The 24,598-nt window shown below is 55.2% G+C and overlaps 1 protein-coding gene and 1 non-coding gene across 2 annotated transcripts in view; both read left to right on the forward strand.

Moving 5' to 3' along the window:
* The window catches only part of MRC2 (mannose receptor C type 2), a 66,102-nt gene extending 42,774 nt beyond the window's left edge, over positions 1-23,328 (forward strand). Inside the window, exons 7-30 of the mRNA XM_511600.9 lie at positions 1,380-1,568; positions 1,729-1,883; positions 3,821-3,928; positions 5,545-5,660; positions 6,124-6,272; positions 7,010-7,227; positions 8,252-8,394; positions 9,546-9,648; positions 9,916-10,054; positions 10,165-10,200; positions 10,547-10,707; positions 10,809-10,876; positions 11,579-11,679; positions 11,977-12,119; positions 18,013-18,127; positions 18,225-18,388; positions 18,576-18,684; positions 19,246-19,484; positions 19,618-19,786; positions 19,880-20,029; positions 20,364-20,483; positions 20,671-20,850; positions 21,828-21,854; positions 21,947-23,328. Coding sequence (XP_511600.5) covers positions 1,380-1,568; positions 1,729-1,883; positions 3,821-3,928; positions 5,545-5,660; positions 6,124-6,272; positions 7,010-7,227; positions 8,252-8,394; positions 9,546-9,648; positions 9,916-10,054; positions 10,165-10,200; positions 10,547-10,707; positions 10,809-10,876; positions 11,579-11,679; positions 11,977-12,119; positions 18,013-18,127; positions 18,225-18,388; positions 18,576-18,684; positions 19,246-19,484; positions 19,618-19,786; positions 19,880-20,029; positions 20,364-20,483; positions 20,671-20,850; positions 21,828-21,854; positions 21,947-22,167 — 3,323 coding nt within the window. The 3' untranslated portion in view covers positions 22,168-23,328. The remainder of the gene's footprint in view (positions 1-1,379; positions 1,569-1,728; positions 1,884-3,820; positions 3,929-5,544; positions 5,661-6,123; positions 6,273-7,009; positions 7,228-8,251; positions 8,395-9,545; positions 9,649-9,915; positions 10,055-10,164; positions 10,201-10,546; positions 10,708-10,808; positions 10,877-11,578; positions 11,680-11,976; positions 12,120-18,012; positions 18,128-18,224; positions 18,389-18,575; positions 18,685-19,245; positions 19,485-19,617; positions 19,787-19,879; positions 20,030-20,363; positions 20,484-20,670; positions 20,851-21,827; positions 21,855-21,946) is intronic.
* On the forward strand, positions 13,636-13,741 carry LOC112206101 (U6 spliceosomal RNA). Its single transcript, XR_002940311.1, has one exon. It is a non-coding gene; the product is annotated as a U6 spliceosomal RNA (small nuclear RNA).
* Positions 23,329-24,598: the final 1,270 nt, after the last annotated feature.

Consider the following 24,598-nt stretch of genomic DNA (forward strand, 5'->3'; position numbering starts at 1 on the left):
CTTCCGGTCCTTGAGGCCCCTCGGGTCTCAGCAGCCACTAAAATCCGCTTGTCTGGGGCGGCAGCCTCAGGTCTTAGCTCATTGGCTAACAAGAGATGATTGACAGGTCCTGAGCCAGAGAGCGAGCCCAATCGGGCTCTCAGCCCGCCCAGCTTTGCCGAGTTTCCAGGAGCAGGTGTGGCTGGACCACTGGAATCCCAGTCTGAGGCCGTGTTCTAGTGGGCGCGCACTTTCCTGCCCGGCTAGGCAGAATCCTGCCCGAGCCTGACACTGTGGGTGGTTTGGTGAAGTCCTGTTTTCTCTTGCCAAGACCAAGTAAGGGCTTGTTTGCCTCAGCTGCCCTCGGACCCCAACCCCTAGAAGGTGAACCTGAAAGGCACGGAAATCGGGGCAAGGGAGGGCCTGGGACGGGTGGATTTCTCAGCCCTGGGGTTCAGGGTTAGGAGTTAGGAGCGGGGAAAGAGTCCCAGCTGGGGGATGGGGCCGATCTGTAGTGACTTTGAGCACCTCCTAATGTTCTCGGCTGCCCGCCCACCAAGACCTCAGATTCCTGGTGGGCCTGCCTGGGCCCCATTAGTGGCTCAAGGTCCCGTTTCCCAGTTTTCTCCCTCCTGGGCTGCCCAGACCTGCACAGAGTGGGTGCTCAATAAATGTTATTTGAGAGAATAACAGTGATTCCATTTACTAGGCAGGGGGCCATAAGCCAAGCTTGAATCTCATAGCAGGAAACCCCATTTACAGAGGGAGAAACTGAGGTTCATGGGGCTGGTTTGTCCTTTCTACCCATCGTTTATTGACTGATTGATTGATACATTGATTGAGATAAGGTCTTGCTGTGTCGCCCAGGCTGGAGTGCAGTGGTGCAATCATGGCTCACTGCAGCCTTGACCTCCCCGGGTCAAGTGATCCTCCCACCTCAGCCTCCTGAGTAGCGGGACCACAGGCGCACATCACCATGCCTGGCTAATTTTTTATTTTTTATAGAGATGGGGTCTCCCCTTTGTTGCCCAGTCTGTTCTTGAACTACTGGGCTCAAGCAATCCTCCAGCCTTAGCCTTCCAAAGTGCTGGGATTACAGGCCCGAGCCACCATGCCTGGCCCACCCATCGTATTCTGAGAGCCACAGCCAGAGGAAGTGTTCTGTCCTGGGTGGAATCTGCCACCACGACTTGGGTCTCTGCCCCGGGGCTCCAGCAGCCCTGTAAAGTTTTGTGGTTTTTTTAGCATTTCCAAGACCTGTGGTGGGGACCGGGATTGATCTGGGAGAGTTTGGAGAGGAGGTGACTGGGAGGCCTCGCCTGTGTTGACGTCAGCCCAGTGGGTTGGTTCCCAGACTGGGCGGCTCAGTCCCTGAGCAGCAGCCTCATGGGTCTCTGCAGACAGGTGGGCCAATGTGAAGGTGGAGTGTGAGCCGAGCTGGCAGCCCTTCCAGGGCCACTGCTACCGCCTGCAGGCCGAGAAGCGCAGCTGGCAGGAGTCCAAGAAGGCATGTCTACGGGGCGGTGGCGACCTGGTCAGCATCCACAGCATGGCAGAGCTGGAATTCATCACCAAGCAGATCAAGCAAGGTGAGGAGCTGCCCGCCCACGTGTCTGGGTGGAGGGCAGCGCCTCCCACTGCCCCACCCATCCTGTCCAGGAGCCTCAGAGAATGTTCCTTCCTCCCTACTGGTGGCTGAGGCTGACCTCTCAATGTTTTCTCTCCCCTCCTCTCCTGCTGCACCCCCAGAGGTGGAGGAGCTGTGGATCGGCCTCAACGATTTGAAACTGCAGATGAATTTTGAGTGGTCTGACGGGAGCCTTGTGAGCTTCACCCACTGGCACCCCTTTGAGCCCAACAACTTCCGGGACAGTCTGGAGGACTGTGTCACCATCTGGGGCCCGGTGAGATCTCCCTCTCCCTATCACAGGGCCACAAAATACACCCCCAACCTCCAGGTGCCACCCCAGCTGAAGGACATCCTAGTTACTATCAGAACCTGCCTGGAACCTCTTACCTCTCAGCAGTCCCCCTCCTCCCCACCAATGCCTTCCCTTCCATGTGAGAGACTGCCGGGGCTTGAATCCTACCTCCACCTCCACCTCCAACTAGCCAAGTCACCTTGGGCAAGTTACTAGAGGGTCACTGGGGAGATCAGAGGAGTTAATTCTCGTGAAACCTTAGGCACAGTGCCTGGCGCATTCTTGGTCTCCTTCCAGCTGCCCTTCCCTGCCAGAAGGTGGCATCAGAACCCACATTATGTGCAGATACTTTGCAAGCAGGGCTGCACTCTGCCAGCCCTCGCCCCCAGTGCTCTACCCAGTCCAGGGTCCTGTCATCTCAAGAGATTGTTGGGTTTTATGACAATTTGCCATGGTTTGGGCTTAGATGTGGTGTAAGTGAAGGAATTGATGGAGGGCTTCAAGCAGAGATGAAAGACCCTTAAAAAAGGGACAAAGCCAGCTGAGTGTGGTGGCTCATGCCTATAATCCCAGCACATTGGGAGGCTGAGGCAGGCGGATCACTTGAGGTCAGGAGTTCGAGACCAGCCTGGCCAACATGGTGAAACCCCATCTCTACTAAAAATACAAAAATTAGCCAGGCGTGGTGGCAGATGCCTGTAATCCCAGCTACTCCAGAGGCTGAGGCAAGAGAATCGCTTGAACCTGGAAGGCAGAGGCTGCAGTGAGCTGAGATTGCACCACTGCACTCCAGCCTGGGTGACAGAGCAAGACCCTGTCTCAAAAAAATAAAATAAAATAAAATAAAATAAAAAGGAGAAAGCCGTAGGGACACAGACCACCCTTCCTAGGGACAGACAGGATGTTCTGCTGTCACATACTGCAAACAGTGCTGGGGACTGTAGTGGCAGTCATTTGCCTTAGGGGATGCTATTTAAGAATTTTAAAACAATTATGTATTGAGTATCTACCATGTGCCAGTCATTTTTCTGGGTGCTAGGATACACAAACACGCCTGCCCTCAGGATGGAGCTTAGAGACAGACATACTGCTGGCTGGGGGCCTGTGGATGCTGGGGGCCTGTGGATACTGGGGAGGGCCAAGACAGAAGCAGGGGCCGAGGACTAAATTCCTCCTCAGCTTCATCAGCTGAGATTCTGGTCTGGGCACACTGGCCTCTGCTCACTCTGGCCCTGCAGGCACTAGCTAGACGCCTTGGGAATCCAAGCTGTCTATCCTGCCATCAGTTACTCTAACAATCTTAGCCAGTTTGTTTTTGATATTTATAAAACGAGTTATCAATAATGTAAAAGGACGCCTTTCCTTTTTTTTTTTTTTTTTTTTGAGACGGGGTTTCACCCTGTCGCCCAGGCTGGAGTGCAATGGGACGATCTTGGCTCACTGGAACCTCTGCTTCCCAGGTTCAAGCGATTCTTCTGCCTGAGCCTCCCAAATAGCTGGGATTACAGGCATGCACCACCACAACCGGCTAACTTTTTGTATTTTCAGTAGAGATGGGGTTTCACCATGTTGGCCAGGCTGGTCTTGAACTCTTGACCTCAAGTGATCCGCCCACCTCGGCCTCCCAAAATGCTGGGATTACAGGCATGAGCCACCACGCCAGGCCAGGACGCCTTTCCCATTTAGACAATGCTTGTTAAGTTTCAAGGCGTTTGCACATGAACTGCTTGTGCTCTCATCCACCCTGTGAGGCTTATGGGTTCATCCCGCCTTTCCCATTGCACAGCTGAGACACAGAGATGTCAGAATCACACAGTAAGTCAGAGACAGGGCCAGCTCTAGGAACCAGATTCCAAGAAGGATTTGGGAGATTTATGGGGAGGTGGGGGTTGAGATTCTTCCTCACCCTGTGTCCGTAGGAAGGCCGCTGGAACGACAGTCCCTGTAACCAGTCCTTGCCATCCATCTGCAAGAAGGCAGGCCAGCTGAGCCAGGGGGCCGCCGAGGAGGACCATGGCTGCCGGAAGGTGAGGGTGTTTCTGGAGCTGCCCTGAGTGGGGCCACCTGTCAGAGGGGCTACCAGGGGAGGGAGGGGTGGATGAACTCCTGCTGCCTCGCATGGCATCGCCCTCTCGTCGGCACCCCCTTCCCTGAGCTCTCCAAACTGCTCCTTTATTGAAGGAGTGATACTGGATGGGATGGGACGGGTGGGCGCTGTTGGGAGGAAGCAGAGCTCCCCACCCCGAGCCCAGTCCTGAGTCCCTCCCCATGGGGGAAGCCACTTCCTCGAGACAGCAGAGAACAGGGAGGTGGGGGCTGGTCTACCCTCGAGTGCCCCCTCAGAGTCCAGCCTAGTCATGTCAAGCAGTGGCTGCCGAAGTGAAGTGTGGCCCCTGTGCACCGCCAGTCCTGACTTCCCCCTCCTCTGCCGTCTGACACAGGGCGTGTGCTGGTCTGTCTCCCCTGGAGGAGTGAGGCCACTCAGGGTGGGGCTGCACCTTCCCCCTCCTTGTGTTCCCAGCCCCAGTGGGCTTCTAGAGGATGTTCAGGGAGGTTGGGGGGGGTCAAGGAATGAAAGCTGTGTAAGTGAGTGGGGGGTGAGTGACTGAGGGTGTGAGGGGGTGACAGACCCTCTCCTCCTCCAGGGAGTGGAGCAGGGGTGCAAATGCTGTGATGGGTGCCGGGAGCTTGCTTCTAAAAGACACTGCTTGGCCCTTGGCCCCCCCCCCAGCAGCCCCTTGCAGCCAGGCTGGCTCCTCACTCTGTTTTCCTTTGGATTAAGCCCCTACCACACCCACCTGGACCCCAAAGCCTCCCCCAGAAAATGAGCAGGAAACACTAACAGGCATGGCCCCATGGGCGAGGAAGCAGAGGGGAGAGCAGAGCCCAGCTGCGGAGTCTGTGGACTGGCAAGGACAGTGCCTGGCCCAGGGGCTGTGTCATGGCTGCGAAGAGGTGAAGGGAGGAGTAGAGAGGAATTACCAACTTCTCTGGCACCAAGGCCAGCCTGGAATTTGTGTGGGGAGTGTTGAGGGTCCATGGTTAACAGCCCAGGATCACCAGGGGTCTTGGCACAGCCCCTGCCAGCAGATGAGGCCCCCACCACACATACCACATCGGCTTCTCTTCTGCCTTGGCTCCTGCCAGCCTCGCCTGCCAGGGTCTCGTCTCTGAGCCCCTCCTGCCATCCCCGGGCCAGGAGCATCCTGCGCCGACTCCAGCTTTGCCAGGCCCTCGAGGACTGCCCATCCCCTCTCCATCCTGGCAGCTCTCCCCAGCTTTTAGCTGTGGTTTCCCAGCCAACAGTAATTTCCCCACTGTGTCTCTTGGTTTAAATGCCCAAGAGAGGAGCCTGAAGGGCCATTCATCTTCCCGAGCCAGGTCACTGGCCGGTCGCTGGCGGCCTGCCGATCAGCCACGCTGGGGCTGGGCCTCCACCCCAGCTTCCACAGCTGTGGGTGATGGTGGAGGGGGAATGTGGAGAAATGAGGTGCAGAACACAGCCCAGTACTCAAACCAGTCCCCTCCGTCCTGAGCACGTTCAGTGATGTCCCTGATGGCATCTCCCACCGCAGGATTTATGGGTGAGGGTGGAGAGTCATCCTCCCTACAGACACCCCTCTTCTGTCCACTCTTGAGCCAGGGTTGGACATGGCACAGCCCATCCTGCTACTGGCTGGGAGAGGACCAAGTGACCTACAGTGAGGCCCGGCGCCTGTGCACCGACCATGGCTCTCAGCTGGTCACCATCACCAACAGGTACAGCAGGGGCGGGTGCCCTGACTAGCCCTTGCCCATGTCAGGGCCTAATGTGGCCCCTTCAGCAAACAGGGTAGCATCCGCCATCATGCCCAGAGGGACCTGGAGTCCTTTGAACCTCAGTGGGCTCCAGGGCATTTTAAAATCTTGTCAGAAGAATGACTCTCACTTGTTAAGTGACCCCAGTGTAGGGCAGGGCCTGTGGGCTGGATACTTGAGAAAGAGAGGCCTTGGTTGTGTCTGATTTTCTCTACTTTCTTCTCAGCAAAGCAAGGGGTGCAGAGAGTAGAAGGGGCAGCTGGGGGTTCCATAAATCAGCTGCAGGGTTCCCAGGGGTCCCTGCTTTCTTGAGCAAGTTATTGGTTGGGTGCAGCACCCGAGCTCCCACGGTAGGGCGTCTGGCCTGTGGCTGGGGGATTGGGAAGCAGGGAGATCCCTGCCCTGACCAGCCCGTCTCCTGAAGGTTCGAGCAGGCCTTCATCAGCAGCCTCATCTACAACTGGGAGGGCGAGTACTTCTGGACGGCCCTGCAGGACCTCAACAGCACCGGCTCCTTCCGCTGGCTCAGTGGGGATGAAGTTGTGTACACCCATTGGAACCGGGACCAGCCTGGTGAGCCCCTTCTTTGACTTGCCTTGGTGAAGCGAGGAGGGAGGCCGGGGTAGACTGGCCCTGCCAGCACCGAGCCCCAGGGCTTCCCCATAAACAGATCATTGGTGCACTGTGGTGTAGTGGCTATGAGCACAAGCTCTGAAACCAAACTGCCTGGCTCCGATCATGACTCTGCCATCTTTTAGCTGTGCATCCTCTGAGCCTCAGTTTTCTCATCTGTCCAGTGGGAATAATGATCCTTTCCTCATAGGGATGACATGAGTCTTAAATATGTGTAAAGTGCTAATATGTGTAAAGAGTTAATGTGTGTAAAGTGTCTAGATTACTTCTCTATCTGGGCTCACAAAAAAGAAACAAATAATCTCTTCTCTATCTGGACTCATTTAAAAAATGTGTTCAGAATACTGAGCGCAATACAAATGCTTGTTATTACTATTATTACCATTTCACATTCATTATCTTTCTAACCCTTTCAATAACCTGATGAGGTAGATGATGAAGCAGGCTCGGTGAGGTTAAGCAGCTTGCCTGAGCCCTCACAGTGGGTGAACCCAGAGCCAGGGCTCTGCCTCCATTCCCTTCCTCCCTCCTGGCTCCAACCCCAGAGAGCATGTCTCTGAAGAGGTGGCCAAGCTGGTTCCCAGTGTGAGGGCCGTGCTAGTGCCCTGCCGGGATGTGAGGGAGGACCGGACTATGAATCCTTCTCAGAGCCTGGGTCTCCCTTCCCTCTCCTTCAGGGTACAGCCGTGGGGGCTGCGTGGCGCTGGCCACTGGCAGCGCCATGGGGCTGTGGGAGGTGAAGAACTGTACCTCGTTCCGGGCCCGCTACATCTGCCGGCAGAGCCTGGGCACTCCAGTGACGCCGGAGCTGCCTGGGCCAGATCCCACGCCCAGCCTCACTGGCTCCTGTCCCCAGGGCTGGGCCTCGGACCCCAAACTCCGGTATTGCTATAAGGTAGGGCAGCCTGTTGGCCGGGTAGGGGGCAGGGGGAGGACAGGAGCAAAGAGACAGTTTAGGTGGAGGTCCCAGTGGGACCAGCCACAATCCAGAGACACACCAGGCTGCAGACGGGTGATTTCTGGTGAGACTTGTCCATGGAATCTGGAGGCCTGGTGCTCAATAATCATTTGAGGAATTGAGGGAACCACAGATCATTGATTTCAGAGGTTCCCAAATGTTGGGGCCAGCCTAGCTGTTCTTCAGAATTGCTTGGGGAACCTGATAAAAATAAAATCTTGGCCGGGCGCAGTGGCTCACACCTGTAATCCCAGCACTTTGGGAGGTCGAGGCGGGTGGATCACGAGGTCAGGAGATCGAGACCGTCCTGGCTAACATGGTGAAACCCCATCTCTACTAAAATACAAAAAATTAGCCAGGTGTGGTGGCGGGCGCCTGTTGTCCCAGCTACTCGGGAGGCTGAGGCAGGAGAATGGCATGAACCCAGGAGGCGGAGCTTGCAGTGAGCCGAGATCGTGCCACTGCACGCCAGCCTGGGTGACAGAGCAAGACTCCATCTCAAAAATAAATAAATAAATAAATAAATAAAAATAAAAATCTAGGCTGTCACAATGGAGATTTAGATTCATTAGGTCTGGATTGGGCCTGGTAATCTGTATTTTTAACCACGCTAGGTTTGGGAGCCACTGGCAGAGTCCGAGGTCTTTTATTATGCACAGAAACTGAAGTCTAGGGAGAAGAAGGGACTTACCCACGTTAAGCTGTGGCTCTGCTGGGATTAGAGCCCAGATCTCCCTGCTGGTCAGGGGATGGGGCTCAGGGGCACTCTCCAGGAGGTGACTGTGCCAGCTCCCCTCCCCAGACCTCATCTGCAGATGAACAGGATTGTCCCTAGCTAGCCTGAGCCCCCTGTCCAGTAAGGCTCCAGCCCCCTCCTCTGCCATGGTGGGAAAGGCAGTAGGTGTCCCCTGAGGGGTGGGCCAGTGGGGACAGCTTAGACCGCTGGACTCTGCCCCTGCAGGTGTTCAGCTCAGAGCGGCTGCAGGACAAGAAGAGCTGGGTCCAGGCCCAGGGGGCCTGCCAGGAGCTGGGGGCCCAGCTGCTGAGCCTGGCCAGCTACGAGGAGGAGCACTTTGTGGCCAACATGCTCAACAAGATCTTCGGGTACTGAGCCGGGCTGAGGCGTGGTAGGAGGGCACCCGCACACGTGTAGGAGCAGGCATGGCCGACAGACCCTTGGTTTTGTTGGGCGAGGGGGGGGATGGCAGAATGTGGGTGACCCCAGGGAGACCTGCACCTGCTGCTGGTGCCAGGACCATCTTGTCCTCACTCAAGTAGCCATGGTGCCCTGGCATCTTGGGAGAACAGGCTGGTGTGATCCATGCACTCATAGGAGACTGTGTTTTGCTCACCATCATCCCCCCAGCAATGCTCCAACAGACCCACAAACTTACATATGTACCCCCCACCCCATTGCAAAATCTCCCACACACTGGTCCTGGCAAGTGTTTCCCCTCACCTTACACCATCCTACAATGACCCACACTCCTCAATCAACAGTTTTTCCTGAGAGATAGGAGGAGAAAGGCCGTAGCTGTGAGGATTTGCCCATGGGCATCCCTCTGAGACACCACCTCTGTCCTGGGCTCTGAGCATCAGCACGTGGAATCCCCTAGCACTGGGAAAATCCAGATGGATCGAGCTTCCTGATACCTTAATTGAAGGGATCTCTCCTCTCAGCAAACATTGAAATTACATTATTTGACTCATAATTACAATAGCTCATGGTCATCACTTCTCACCATGTACCAGGCACTGTGCTAAACATATAGTCCTCACTCAAGCCTCCCGACAACCCTATGGAGTAGACGTTAACCCCTGACCCTTGTGGGTTGATAGAGAGGTTATTTGCCCAAGTTCATGGGTGAACGGATACTTGAATCCAGGTTTATTTAACTCCAGAGCCGTAGAGCCCTGCCACCTCCTCATCTGAACTTCCTAAACTCCGTAAAGTAAAAGCCTGCAGAATCTTGCTGGACAGGGCACCCCCACCCAAAAGGAACCCAAACAAAGGGGAGGGGCCACTGCCCCTTGAGTGGATGGCTTGGTCCAGCTCTCCCCAGCTCTGTCTTGGGGGAGAACTTTACCGAAGTGACCTCAATGCTGTATCGATGGGTCAATGTGAAGCCCAGATGGAGAGGCCCCAGGCCCTGGGGGCTGCCCTGGTCACAGCTGCAAGGGACAGGGGGCACGTTTGGGTTCCTGCCCCTCTCACTTCCCATCTCTTCCGTCCCCACTCCTGGGTTGTGCTGAAGTGAATCAGAACCCGAGATCCACGAGCAGCACTGGTTCTGGATCGGCCTGAACCGTCGGGATCCCAGAGGGGGTCAGAGTTGGCGCTGGAGCGACGGCGTAGGGGTGAGGGGGCCTGGGGTACTTGGGACAGCGAGGCGGGGAGCTTGGTGGGCGGGGCCTGTTTGGGGCGGGGCCTGGAGGTGGGCGGGTTTTCTTGGGGGCCGGGCCCCCGGTCGGAGCCGGCTTCAGGAAAGCAGGTCCGAGAGGGGTCACCCGGCCCCGGGTGAGAATTCGCAGCTCAGGCCAGGCCTCTTGTTCACCTGTTCTGGGTATGGGGGCGGCATGCACCTTGCGCCTCACGTTCCTCTTCCCTCCACCCGCCTCCTCCAGTTCTCTTACCACAATTTCGACCGGAGCCGGCACGACGACGACGACATCCGAGGCTGTGCGGTGCTGGACCTGGCCTCCCTGCAGTGGGTGGCCATGCAGTGCGACACACAGCTGGACTGGATCTGCAAGATCCCCAGAGGTTGGCTGGAGTGGCGCTGGGGGACGCGGGATGGAGCGAAGGGTGGCGGGGGCCAGGAATTCCAGGGAGGGTCTCCTTTCCTCACAACGTCTTTGTCCTTGTTCCCCTAGGTACCGACGTGCGGGAGCCCGACGACAGCCCTCAAGGTGAGCACCCCCCAGCCCATCCCGCTACCCATCGCGTGGGAGGGGGCGTCAACTCTGGGGTAAGGCCCGAGAGGCCTGAATGAAATGGAGGGGATGAGGAGTTCCGGTCGAGAGAAGGGGGACGGGGTTGGCTCGGACGGAGGCAGCCGCAGCCCTGTTTGCTTCCGTCTGGGAGGCGAGGCAAGCCTGGGGCCTGGGGCCTGGCACGGTGCCTGCCTGGGTCCGGTGTGCCTGCAGGCTCGCCTGCTGCCGCCTGCCTCTGCCCCGGCCCTGCCGCGCCCGCCTCCGGGGCCTGGCGTGCAGCCTCGGCCTGGCCGCCGCTCCCACGCCCGCGCTGCTCCTGCAGGCCGACGGGAATGGCTGCGCTTCCAGGAGGCCGAGTACAAGTTCTTTGAGCACCACTCCACGTGGGCGCAGGCGCAGCGCATCTGCACGTGGTTCCAGGCCGAGCTGACCTCCGTGCACAGCCAGGCGGAGCTAGACTTCCTGAGCCACAACTTGCAGAAGGTGGGCATTGGATTGAGCAGGGGGCTGCAGGCTGGGGGAGGGCAGGCCCGGGATGAGGGCAGGGGGCTGCCTACCCACACCTGCCCGCCTGGCTTCTCCAGTTCTCCCGGGCCCAGGAGCAGCACTGGTGGATCGGCCTGCACACCTCTGAGAGCGATGGGCGCTTCAGGTAGGAACCCAGGCAGGCAGCAGATGTGGAAGGGGGCTGGCTGTCCACACACGGAGCACAGAGGCAGACTTGCATTTGAATCCAGCCCTGCCCCTTCCTTGCTGGCTGTGTGGCCTTGAGCAAGAGACTTAACCTTTCTGGGCCTTGGTTTTCTCATCTGAAAATGGGAATATGAGGCCTCCCTGGTAAGATTTTTGTGAAGATTAGAAATAACATGTGCGAAGTTCTTACGCAGCATCCAGCACATTAGTTACTAAATAATGGCAGCTCCTGTTATGTCTGGTGTCATTCATCATGACTAAGGCCCTCTCGGGGAAGTGGGCAGAACATATGATCCGGGGGCCTCTTTGTATTTGGTGCCAACTTACCATGTTTTGGGGGGCTTGAGGCAGGAAGGACCAGGAGCACCTGGGACTCAGAATTTGAGCTTGTCTTTGCCCTTGGGCTTCCTGCCCTGGAGTCCTCAGGCTTCTTTTCTGGAGCAGCAAGTGTCCAGGGACAGCTGGGGCCTTATCTAGAGGCACCAGGTCCTTGGGTCTTTGACTGCCCTGAGCTCAGTAGCTCCACCCCTCAGCCTACAGCCACTAAACCCCAGAACCTGGGCCCTTCCCTGCCCCCATTCCTGCGGCCTTCATTGCTGCATCCGGTGGAGGCCCAGCTGGGGGCTGGTGCTGGAGTTACCTCTGCTCCATGCCATTGCAGATGGACAGATGGTTCCATTATAAACTTCATCTCCTGGGCACCAGGCAAACCTCGGCCTGTCGGCAAGGACAAGAAGTGCGTGTACATGACAGCCAGCCGAGGTGAGGGCAAGGTGGGGGCAGAGTGCGCAGTCAGCTGTGCAGAGGGTTGATGCTGGGCGAGCCTGGGCAGAAGTCATCAGTCTGTTCTCATTCTCTTTGTTCCCACAACCCAATAAAGGCTAGACTCAGTGAGGGGTGGACCTGTCTCCATGGTCCAGAAGACTTGAATTCGGAGCTGGACACAGGCCCTGAGCCTCTGCCCAGACTCCTCTCAGGGCATGAGGCTGAGTGTGCTGCCAGCCATGCCCTGCCGTGCTCTGCCCTGGTGGTGACTGCCCTCCCCTCCCCTTTCCGCAGAGGACTGGGGGGACCAGAGGTGCCTGACAGCCTTGCCCTACATCTGCAAGCGCAGCAACGTCACCAAAGAAACGCAGCCCCCAGACCTGCCAACTACAGCCCTGGGGGGCTGCCCCTCTGACTGGATCCAGTTCCTCAACAAGGTAGGAGGTGGCAAGGGGGCACCCAAGGGAGTCAGGGGAGAGGACGTGAACAGGGAAAGGCTGAGCCTCAGGAGTCCTGGCCTTTTGGCAGCACCAAACTCATGGCCTCTTGCCTGTACCCACCAACTTCTCTTTCACCTGGCCCCAGTACCAGGGCCAGACTCCTTGGAAAATGACTCACTGTAGTAGCACCTGCCAATCCTCCGGGAAGCAAGGTTGTCCAAATAATTTGGTGAGTTTTCTAGATCAGTGATGGCCAAAGATTTTTTTTTTTGAGAGGGAGTTTCACTCTTGTCACCCAGGCTGGAGTGCAGTGGCGTGATCTCGGCTCACTGCAACCTGTGTTTCCTGGGTTCAACCAATTCTCTTGCCTCAGCCTCCCGAGTAGCTGAGATTACAGGCACCTGCCACCACCCCTGGCTAATTTTTGTATTTTTAGTAGAGATGGGGTTTCACCATGTTGGCCAGGCTAGTCTCGAACCCCTGAACTCAGGTGATCACCTGCCTTGGCCTCCCAAAGTGCTGGGATTACAGATCTGAGCCACCGCCCCCGGCCTGATTGCCGGCCTGATTATCAAAGATTTTGATAATGAACTCCTATTAGTAAAACAAAATATTGAGCTTACATAACCAAACTATGTGTGTGTACATTTAACTTATATATGTATAATATGTGTGTGTAAATAAAACCTACCTGCATACTAATATGACTAATATTATATATAGTAAAATATGTATAAGAACAAAAGAGTATAAAACATTAGCTAAAGATTTTTAAATACTTTTAAGTTTAAAACATTTTTTTGGCTGGGCGTGGTGGGTCACGCCTGTAATCCCAGCACTTTGGGAGGCTGAGGCAGGTGAATCACCTGAGATCAGGAGTTCGAGACCAGCCTGACCAACATGGAGAAACCCCATCTCTACTAAAAATACAAAATTAGCTGAGTGTGGTGGCACATGCCTGTAATCCCAGCTACTCGGGAGGATGAGGCAGGAGAATTGCTTGAACCCTGGAGGCGGAAGTTGCGGTGAGTCAAGATCGTGCCATTGCACTCCAGCCTGGGCAACAAAAGCGAAACTCCGTCTCAAAAAAATAAACAAAGAAAAAAAAAACAACAAAAAAAAACCTTTTTTTTTTTTTTTACTAGTGGTATGAAAACATTTTTTTGTGCTCACTCAAAAGTGATTAATTGGCTGGGAGAGGTGGCTCACACCTGTAATCCCAGCACTTTGGGAGGCTGAGGCAGGAGGATGACTTGAGCCCAGGAGTTCGAGACCAGTCTGGACAACATGGAGAGACCATGTCTCTACAAAAAATAGGAAAATTAACCAGGTGTGATGGTGCACACTTGTAGTTCCAGCTACCCAGGAGGTGGGAAGTGGGAGGATCTCCTGAACCCAGGAGGTAGAGGCTTCAATGAGCCATGGTCATTGCCACTGTATACCAGCCTGGGCAATGGAGTGAGACCCTTTCTCCAAAAAAAAAAAAGATCAATTATAATAATTATTGTTTAATATGCTCACTTTGGCAGCACATGTACAAAAAGTGAAACAATACAGAGAAGATTAGCATGGCCCTGCACAAGGATGCTATGCAAATTCCTGAAGGGTCCATATTTTGCGTAGTTCATGAAAGTTGAAGGTTGTTCAACAAAAAAATTGTCTAAATAATTTTAATAAGAGCAATGTGATTACATGTACTTCACGTTTTTTAAAAATTTTAGTCTGACACTTTATGACTCATGACTCACAGGTCTAACGTGTTGAAAATCAAAGTTATTTCAAAACATGCATTTCATGGTGGCTATAAATTAAATATGCCTCACAAAGACAAATAGATTGAAGTGAAAAAAGTTCATCCATCATTTCTAAATAATTCTCCCCATTTTTAGTCCTTCTACCAATTAAACATTTTTGTTTAAAAATTGGCTAGTAGGCTGGGACGCTGAGCACTGGGAGGATCACTTGAAGCCAGGAGTTCGAGACCAGCCTGGGCAATGTAGCAAGACCCTATCTAGAAAATTCTTTTTCCAAGTGTTTTGAGTGTGCAGGTAGGAAAGTTTGGGGCACTGACATTAATCACTATGGATGCATTTCTCAACACGTTTTTACAACACCCCCTCCATAGTGTGAGTTTCTTCCCCACAGTCGTTATTTTTCCATGCACAGGCTGATTTATTAGACCTGATTAGTCCTTCGTTGTTTTTACCTGGCGATTGACAACGAGTTCATACCAGGAAGAGAAGGTTGTCATTTTCCTTGTTATGTGCCAGGGTAATTGGCATTAATCTCAAGCCATGGCTTCTTTGCAGGACATTTTAAGAACACTTAGCCCTGTTGTGAAGATTAGATTAGTTAACACTGAATAATATAATCCACAAATCCTTGTCATACACAGGAAGGCAGCCAGCCTCTTAGTGTCATGGATCTCCTGCCCTCCTCAGAATATTCAAAAGAACATTACACAGCCAGGCGCTGTGGCTCATGCTTGTAATCCCAGCACTTTGGGAGGCCGAGGCGGGTGGATCACCTGAGGTCAGGAGTTTGAGACCAACCAGGGCAACATCGCAAAACCCTGTCTCTACTAAAAATACAAAAAATTATCTGGGCATGGTGGTGGACGCCTGTAATCTCACCTACTCGGGAGGCTGAGGCAGCAGAATCGCTTGAACCTGGGAGGCAGAGGTTGCAGTGAGCCGAGATCAAGCCACTGCACTCCAGCCTGGGCGAGAGATTGAGACTCTCTCTCAAAGCAAAACAAAACAAAAACCACAAAAAAAACAAATTACACCTCTTCTACCTTAAAAAATTAAGGCATGTATATTATTAAAACTTTGGAAAATACAGAAGAGAAACCAAAACTCACCCAACACTCTCTAGAGATCACAGCTATCAATATGTTATTCTCCTTCCTGCCTTTTTCCATGGAATTGAGCTCATACTAAATAATATAATTTCCTATCCAACTCTTCTTTCTCTGTATCATATTTTGAGCATCTCTCATGTTATAAAGTTTTTCCAAAAACTTGTTCTTTTTCCACCCACTTTTTAAACAGAATATATTTTATATATGTAATAGGTCCCATTCTTAATCATCATTGTCAAGATACCAGTTACTCTCCTGCCCTGTGGAAAGTTCTGTTTGTTTTTGTTTTTGAGACAGGGTCTTGCTCTGTCTCAAAAACTGCTGGAGTATGGTGGTACCATCATGGCTTACTTACTGCAGCCTCGACCTCCTAGGCTTAAGTGATCCTCCTGCCTCAGCCTCCTGAGTAGCTGGCACTACAGGCTCATGCCACCATGCCCAGCTAATTTTTCTTTTTTTTTTTTGTAGAGATGGGGTTTTGCCATGTTGTCCAGGCTGGTTTTGAACTTCTGGGCTCAAGCGATCCTCCTGCCTTGGCCTTCCAAAGGGCAGGGATTACAGGTGTGCGCCACTGTGCCTGGCCTGTGGAAAGCTCTGGAAGTATGCTAGGGTGTTCACTCCTTCACTGCCTGCCCTCACACATCTTGCTTTACTAGTTCTGTGCCCTTCCTTGTGTCCCTATAGCATTTGGATGTAGGTAAAGCATTTATGGCAGCTGTCCCCAACCTTTTTGGCACCAGGGACTGGTTTCTTGGAAGACAATTTTTCCATGTACTAGGGGAGGGGAGGGATGGTTTTGGGATGAAACTGTTCCACCTCAGATCATCAGGCATTAGATTCTCATAAGGAGCACGCAACCTAGATCCCTTGCATGTGCAATTCACGGTAGGGTTCGCACTCCTATGAGAATCTTGGCTGGGCGCGGTGGCTCACGCCTATAATCTCAGCACTTTGGGAGGCCTAGGTGGGCAGATTACCTGAGGTCAGGAGTTTGAAACCAGCCTGGCCAACATGGTGAAACCCTGTCTCTACTAAAAATACAAAAATTAGCCAGGTGTGGTGGTGGGCGCCTGTAATCCCAGCTACTCGGGAGGCTGAGGCAGGAGAATAGCTTGAACCTGGGAGGCGGAGGTTGCAGTGAGCCGAGATTGCACCATTGCACTCCAGCCTGGGCAACAAAGCAAGACTCCATCTCAACAACAACAACAACAACAAAGAATCTAATGCCCTGCTGATCCAACAGGAGGTGGAGCTCAGGCTGTAATGCCCCTTCGCCCCGCTGCTCACCTCCTAAGAGGCCGGGGACCCCTGGTTTGTGGGACAGCCTCTTCCACTAGCTTTAAGCTCCTGGAGGGCAGGGCCACTAGCACCTGCCATACCCCTTAATACACTTGCACGTGGCAGGGATGCCCTGAGTGTCGGCTGGACTGAGCTGAATACCCTCCCCCTTTAGCTGTCACTTCTTGCTGGTACTGGTGTGACCTTGCTGCTTCCAAGTTTATGATGAATTCTACTCATGATTTAAGTTGGGCCTCAGCATGGCTCTGAAACTACTTCTGTGAAACCAAATCCTTGAACTTTGTGACAGACCTCCAAAAATCTGCATTATTTCTGGGCTTACAATTTTTTACCCCAAATCTGCCATCTGCATCAGTAAGGATGGTGCTGGAGCTAATTATTAATAGTCACAGCTCTCACTGGTTAAGTGCCTACTGTGTCATGTACTGTTATCTTTAATCCTTAAAATGATCCCCAAAGACAGGCTTTGTATTACCACTTTACAGAAGAGTAAGTTGAGGCCATAAGGTTGTCAGAGCTGGAATCTGACATCTCCCCCTTACCTGAATCCCACCCCTGTCTTTATGACTCCAAAGCTTCCCTACACCCTTTCTTTTTTTTCTTTTGAGACAGAGTTTCGCTCTTGTTGCCCAGGCTGGAGTGTAATGGCGTGATCTCAGCTCACTGCAACCTCCGCCTCCTGGGTTCAAGTGATTCTCCTGCCTCAGCCTTCCAAGTAGCTGGGATTACAGGCATGTGCCACCACGCCTGGCTAATTTTATATTTTTAGTAGAGATGGGGTTTCTCCATGTTGGTCAGGCTGGTCTCGAACTCCAGACCTCAGGTGATCCACCCGCCTTGGCCTCCCAAAGTGCTGGGATTACAGGTGTGAGCCACCATGCCTGGCCAACACCCTTTATTTTCCATCACACTGCCTCTGAGCAGAAAATCATTAGATATTCATTTTCCTAAGAAAGAGTCTTCACTTGATGAGAGATTTCCTACCCAGGGCTTTTGTTTGTTTGTTTGTTTGTTTGGAAACCTTATAGAGCTAATGAAAGTGGGAAAAGAGAAATGTAAAATTACAGAGTTAGAAGCTGCTGTTAATAGATCATTCAACAATAGAGATAAAAGTGTCCTAGGGCTGGGCGCGTCTCTACTAAACCCCGTCTCTACTAAAAATACAAAAAATTAGCTGGGCATGGTGGTGGGCGCCTGCAGTCCCAGCTACTCAGGAGGCTGAGGCAGGAGAATGGTGTGAACCCAGGAGGCGGAGCTTGCAGTGAGCCGAGATGGCGCCACTGCACTCCAGCCTGGGAGACAGAGCGAGACTCTGTCTCGGAAAAAAAAAAGTGTCCTAGAGATAGATGATCATGTAAGTTCAAAGGGCAAGATAATGGATGTCAGACAACATTCGGAAGGGTGTTTAGCAGAAAGCAAGATAGATCCTTGTCCCCATCTTCCTAGTGCTTGGCCTAGGCACTGTTGTCATAGCCTTTGATGGCCCAAAGAAATCCTCCCATTTGAAGATCCCCTGGAGTGTGGGCAGGTGTGTGTGAATCTGCAGTGCCAAGCTGGGAGGTGCTGGAGGCTGCCAAGCAGACCCAGCTGTCCTGGTTCTCAGATACTGTTCTCTTCCGGCCCTCAAAGGCCCCCCAGCACCTGCTGCTGAGGGGCGCGCAGTGGCCTTTCTGGGTTTGTGGATGGGGTGGTGGGGCTGGCCATTACATCCCCACCTCTGCCCCACAGTGTTTTCAGGTCCAGGGCCAGGACCCCCAGAGCCGGGTGAAGTGGTCAGAGGCACAGTTCTCCTGTGAACAGCAAGAGGCCCAGCTGGTCACCATCACAAACCCCTTAGAGCAAGGTAGGGCCAGCCTATGGGGAGCCCCCAGTATCCTCTGACACTGTCCCCCCAAATAGCTATAGCAGAGTCACTCACAACTGTCTTCTGGGGACCATAGCATTCATCACAGCCAGCCTGCCCAATGTGACCTTTGACCTTTGGATTGGCCTCCATGCCTCGCAGAGGGACTTCCAGTGGGTGGAGCAGGAGCCTTTGATGTATGCCAACTGGGCACCTGGGGAGCCCTCTGGCCCTAGCCCCGCTCCCAGTGGCAACAAACCGGTGAGGATGCCCTCCCTGTTCCCCTCCACACCCCGCTGCCCTAAGCCTGTGGGGCTGCCTTTGCCCCAGCATCTCTTGCCCCAGGGTCTCCCTTCTTCCAGCCTCTTTGCTCACATTGCAGCCTTCTGGGGACAGTAGCACAGGGAGGCAGCTGCTGGGGCTCCCCTGAGCAGCTCCCTCCCCCCAGACCAGCTGTGCGGTGGTCCTGCACAGCCCCTCAGCCCACTTCACTGGCCGCTGGGACGATCGGAGCTGCACGGAGGAGACCCATGGCTTCATCTGCCAGAAGGGCACGGGTATGTGTCACCAGTCACCTGGGAAACCCCAGTGGGGCCCTGGCACCGGGCTGGATGCTGGGACCATGCCAGGAGGAAGGAATCATGGTCCCTGGCAGAGCAGGGCTCTGCTTGGGAAGCAGATGGGCAGAAAGGCAAGGTGCCAATAAGATGGAAAAGCAGTAGCACCCACAGGTCTCAGGAGGAAGATTTGGGGGTATGGAGGGCTCGTTGGGTCGGGGGGAGAGCTAGACGCTGGGCTGCATGAAGTGCTGGCACGTGTGGCGTCAAGGACCCTGAGGTTCCAGGTCCAAGACACCTCCAGTTCCATGCGTAGGTGGCCTCTGCCCCGGGTTCCTTGGGTAGGAGGAGGTCAAGGCCCTCGCCTCCCTGTCCATTTGTTAGCAAACATGTATTATTAATAACAACAGGGCTGACACCTACCAAGCCTTGGACTGGGCCAAGCGCCGAGTCTGGTGGAGACCTGGTCTTTGCCTGGTGTCCAGCCTTCTCCTGGCCTTGTGCCTGGGAACGGGGTGAGGGAAGCAGAGCCCAGCCTGAACCCTGACCCCTTCCCTGTAGACCCCTCCCTGAGCCCGTCCCCAGCAGCGCTGCCCCCCGCCCCGGGCACTGAGCTCTCCTACCTCAACGGCACCTTCCGGCTGCTTCAGAAGCCGCTGCGCTGGCACGATGCCCTCCTGCTGTGTGAGAGCCGCAATGCCAGCCTGGCCTACGTGCCCGACCCCTACACCCAGGCCTTCCTCACGCAGGCTGCCCGAGGGCTGCGCACGCCGCTCTGGATTGGGCTGGCTGGCGAGGAGGTGGGCTCCCGACGCTTTTGCCCTGGGCCCCAGCCTTGCCCGGGTTCCCCTCCCTGCCCCTTCCTGCCCCCACCTTATCCGCACCCTATCCTGACTATTCCCTTCCTCCCACCCCATGGCCCCCCATGCCCAGGGCTCTCGGCGGTACTCCTGGGTCTCAGAGGAGCCGCTGAACTACGTGGGCTGGCAGGACGGGGAGCCGCAGCAGCCGGGGGGCTGTACCTACGTAGATGTGGACGGGGCCTGGCGCACCACCAGCTGTGACACCAAGCTGCAGGGGGCTGTGTGTGGGGTTAGCAGTGGTGAGTGCCCACCTGCCAGGGCGGGGGCATGGGCAAGGTGTCAGTGGCCCCGGGGAGGGTGCTGAGCCACTTCTTAATCCTGTACCCCCACAGGGCCCCCTCCTCCCCGAAGAATAAGCTACCATGGCAGCTGTCCCCAGGGACTGGCAGACTCCGCGTGGATCCCCTTCCGGGAGCACTGCTATTCTTTCCACATGGAGCTGCTGCTGGGCCACAAGGAGGCGCGACAGCGCTGCCAGAGAGGTGGGTGACCAGGCCAGAGCCCACACATGGCGGGCAGGTGGCACCTCCTCTCGTGGGCACTCAGACCCATGAGTACATCCCCACACTGCTCTCTACCCATAGGCAGCACTTACACAAGATGCCCTCGTGCTCTCACATGCGGAGACCATACATGACACTATATGTGCATATGCTGCCCCACACACACTTGCACACGTGCACACACACACACATGAATCCACAGACTCCACACCATCCTCTACTCAGGCTGCAGAGAAGAGGGCTGGGGCAGCTCTGGGGGACTCTGCCCCCCCGGAGACCCATCCGCCCTGACGTGGGCCTTCTTTGCATCCAGCGGGTGGGGCCGTCCTGTCTATTCTGGATGAGATGGAGAATGTGTTTGTCTGGGAGCACCTGCAGAGCTATGAGGGCCAGAGTCGGGGCGCCTGGCTGGGCATGAACTTCAACCCCAAAGGTGGGTGCCCTGTGTGTGGGGTGGAGAGATCAAGCCTCAGGCTGTAAGGGGCTGCCCTCCACTTTGCCCTGAGCCTTGCCCTGGGGCTTGTCAGGGGACAGGGAGTCGGTTCTAGAACACGCCTGCTCTCCTCCACCTACTCCTGCCCCACCTTGTCCCTGCTCCCTCAGCGCTTTCTTTCCTGCAGGAGGCACTCTGGTCTGGCAGGACAACACAGCTGTGAACTACTCCAACTGGGGGCCCCCGGGCTTGGGCCCCAGCATGCTGAGCCACAACAGCTGCTACTGGATTCAGAGCAACAGCGGGCTATGGCGCCCCGGCGCTTGCACCAACATCACCATGGGTGTCGTCTGCAAGCTTCCTCGTGGTGAGCGCCGGGCAGGCCCACACTCAGCCTCCTTCCACCCCTTGCCACTGGTCCTGGGCTGGGGCTGGGGGCTGCTTCACAACTGCAGGGGGCACAGCCGATGGGAAGGCCTGAACAGAATGGACTGCGGGCAGCTGGGACCCCCGGGATAAATTAGTCTGTGGGATGGACTGGACCTGAAACTTATCATCCAAACTAGACCACAAGGCTCGGGGGTCAGCAACCCCCTGTCACTTTGTAGTGGTCAAGGGCATGGACAGAGTTCAAGTCCTGGCCATGTCACTTATCAGTGGTGTGACCTTGGGCAGAGTCTGTGGCCTCAGTTTCCTCGTATGTAAAATGGGAATAATAGTAGTCCCAGACTGATGTGGTGGCTCATGCCTGTAATCCCAGCACTTTGGGAGGCTGAGGTGGGCGGATCACTTGAGGTCAGGGGTTCAAGACCAGCCTGGCCAACATGGTGAAACCCCGTCTCTACCAAAAAGTACAAAAATTAGCTGGGCGTGGTAGCACATGCCTGTAGTCCCAGCTACTTAGGAGGCTGAGGCATGTGAATTGCTTGAACCGTGGAGGTGGAGGCTGCAGTGAGCCGAGATCGCACCACTGCATTCCAGCCTGGGCAACAGAGCAAGACCCTGTCTCCAGAAAAAAAAAAAAAAAGTCCCGACCTCCTAGAGTGCTAGTGAAGCTAGTAAAGATGAGGTGAGTTAGGGAAGGGGCTGATACCCAGGCCTCCCACGAGGGCTGGGCTGAGACGTAGCTGAGTGCAGCATGGCGTTTTCCCTTTCTGGGGGAACCTGAAGTCTTGTCTCTTGGGCCTGTGCCCCCACAGTAACCAGAGGTAGGATGGGAGGGGGAACTAGAGCCTCTTTCTCCCCAGACCTCCCGGCCCAGGCTTGTGTGCTTTGTATGTTTACTTAAGTGATTATTACGATGATCACTGCTATCATTAACTGGCCCCCTCCTCTTGCCCACAGCTGAGCAGAGCAGCTTCTCCCCATCAGGTGAGTGAAAGGCAATGCCCCCAGGTGGGCAGGCAGGAAGCACTGCTGGGCCTAACGCCCACTTGGCCTTTCACGCCCACTCGCCTTGGCAGCGCTTCCAGAGAACCCAGCGGCCCTGGTGGTGGTGCTGATGGCGGTGCTGCTGCTCCTGGCCTTGCTGACCGCAGCCCTCATCCTTTACCGGAGGCGCCAGAGCATCGAGCGCGGGGCCTTTGAGGGTGCCCGCTATAGCCGCAGCAGCTCCAGCCCCACCGAGGCCACTGAGAAGAACATCCTGGTGTCAGACATGGAAATGAATGAGCAGCAAGAATAGAGCCAGGCGCGTGGGCAGGGCCAGGGCGGGAGGAGCTGGGGAGCTGGGGCCCTGGGTCAGTCTGGCCCCCCACCAGCTGCCTGTCCAGTTGGCCTATGGAAGGGTGCCCTTGGGAGTCGCTGTTGGGAGCCGGAGCTGGGCAGAGCCTGGGCTGGTGGGGTGCCACCCTCCCACAAGGGCTGGGCTGAGACCCAGCTGAGTGCAGCGTGGCGTTTCCCTTTCTGGGGGGGGCCTGAGGTCTTGTCACCTGGTCCTGTGGCCCCACAGGAACCAGAGGTAGGATGGGAGGGGGAACGAGAGCCTCTTTCTCCCCAGAGCCCCTGGCCCAGGCCTGTTGATCCGCGCCCCAGGACCCCCTTCTTTGCAGAGCCCGAGGAGCCTCCCCTGTCCTCTCGGGCAGATCTGTTGTGTCTCTCTTCCCACCTGGCAGCCTCAGCTCTGTGCCCCTCACCCTGCTCCCTCTCGCCCCTTCTCTCCCACCCCTTCCTTCTGAGCCGGGCCCTGGGGATTGGGGAGCCCTCTTGTTCCTGATGAGGGTCAGCTGAGGGGGCTGAGCATCCATCACTCCTGTGCCTGCTGGGGTGGCTGTGAGGCCTGGCAGGAGGGGCCTAGGTGGGTTGGGCCTGAGAACCAGGGCACGGGTGTGGTGTCTGCTGGGCTGGAGATAAGACTGGGGAGAGACACCCCAACCTCCCAGGGTGGGAGCTGGGCTGGGCTGGGGTGTCATCTCCTGCCGGGCGGGGGAGGGCTCTGCCCCTGGAAGAGTCCCCTGGAAGAGTCCCCTGTGGGGACCAAAATAAGTTCCCTAACATCTCCAGCTCCTGGCTCTGGTTTGGAGCAAGGGGAGGGGTTGCCAGAGTCCTGGGGGCCCCAGAGGAGCAGGAGTCTGGGAGGGCCCAGAGTTCACCCTCTAGTGGATCCAGGAGGAGCAGCACCCGAGCCCTGGAGTGGCCCAGTACCCTTCCAAGAGGCCACAGTCCCAGCCAGGACAAAGTATGCGGCCCATCCTGGTGCGACAGCGTGGGACAATGTGAACATGGACTCGAAGACATGGCCCTTTCTCTGTAGTTGATTTTTTAAATGTGCCATTATTGTTTTTAAAAAAAAAAGGAAAAAAGAAAAGCAAACAAATAAAACACCTTTAAGAGGCTTGAAAGAGAAGGTTCTGCCTTGTCCTGTGGTGAGCCTGCTTCTTCACGTCTGTCCCTTCGGAGATAACTGCTGTTTTGGAGCTTGCACCACAGGTGTTTTCTGCAGCTGGCCATTTTGCGTCTGTCTCTGGGCCTCTAGGGGACACTCTCACCCCCGATCTTCTTTAGGAGCTCACCCCTCTGGGCCTGTGCCTCCCTCTCTCTGTTCCTGGGGGCTTGAATGTGGGTGAGAACTCAGGAGCCAGGCCATCTGCTGCTGAGCAGCCAGCCGTGCAAGCTTGGGCAACTTAGCACACTTCTCAACATGTGCACGGTGGGGAGAACCGGACCCACCTCCTAGGGTTGTTTTAAGGATATGTGAGGATCAAGGGAGCTCATCTGTGCAGAGCACTTAGAACAGTGCCTCTGGGCTCTGCAAGCGCTAGGCGTTACTGCCGTCTCTGGGCTGCGGCTCCAGGGGAGCACTTGATGTGTCCAGGCCGGCCCTGGGTGGGGGCTCCACATCACCGTCCTTCCAAGGCAGCCATCATACCTGCCCTCTAACAGCCTGAAAGTTCACATGTGTCCTTAGGGAGCCTGGGCTCTGAAACCACAGAAGGCAGAATGGACGGCAGGACCTTTACTCACCTGCTTGTTCATTCAGCCGGTATTTGAGCTGGAGATGCCAACAAAGGAAGGTTAACCAACGCCAATCGGGCGAGGCAGGGGGAAGCTGCTAATGTGGCCTGTGTGTCTGGGGAGGGTCTCACTAGAGGGAGTGAGATTGACTGCAGCCTGAAGGAGGTGGCGGAGTGAGCAATGCAAATATCTGGGCCAGGGCTAGGGGGGCATCCCTGGTGCTTTAGGGGACCAGCAGGGAGGTGAGGTGGGCTGAGGCTGAGATGAGTCAGGCAGGGCCAGATTGTCCAAGGCCCTGAAGGCAGTGGTAGAATGTAGCATTATTTTCAGGATAGTGGGAAGTCAATGGGAATGGCTAATCGGGCTGACCTTTTAACAAGATCATTCTGGCTAGGAGTTGAGAAATAGACAATGGATGGGAAACGGGGGAGTGAAAGCAGGAAGGCTGGTGCGGAAGCTCTTGTAATAATTCAGGCACAACAAGACGGTGGTTTGTTGGGATCAGGACTGCAGTAGTGGTCAGATTCTGTGTGTGTATGTGTGTGTGTGTGTGTGTGTGTGCGTGCGTGTGTGTGTGTTTTGCCCTGTTCATATTTAAAATAAGTTACCACTTTTATGAATAGACAATGCAGTCACGCAGTTCAAACCTAAATGATATCCCA

The sequence above is a fragment of the Pan troglodytes genome, chromosome 19, assembly GCF_028858775.2.
Source record: "Pan troglodytes isolate AG18354 chromosome 19, NHGRI_mPanTro3-v2.0_pri, whole genome shotgun sequence".
NCBI classification, from domain to species: domain Eukaryota; kingdom Metazoa; phylum Chordata; class Mammalia; order Primates; family Hominidae; genus Pan; species Pan troglodytes.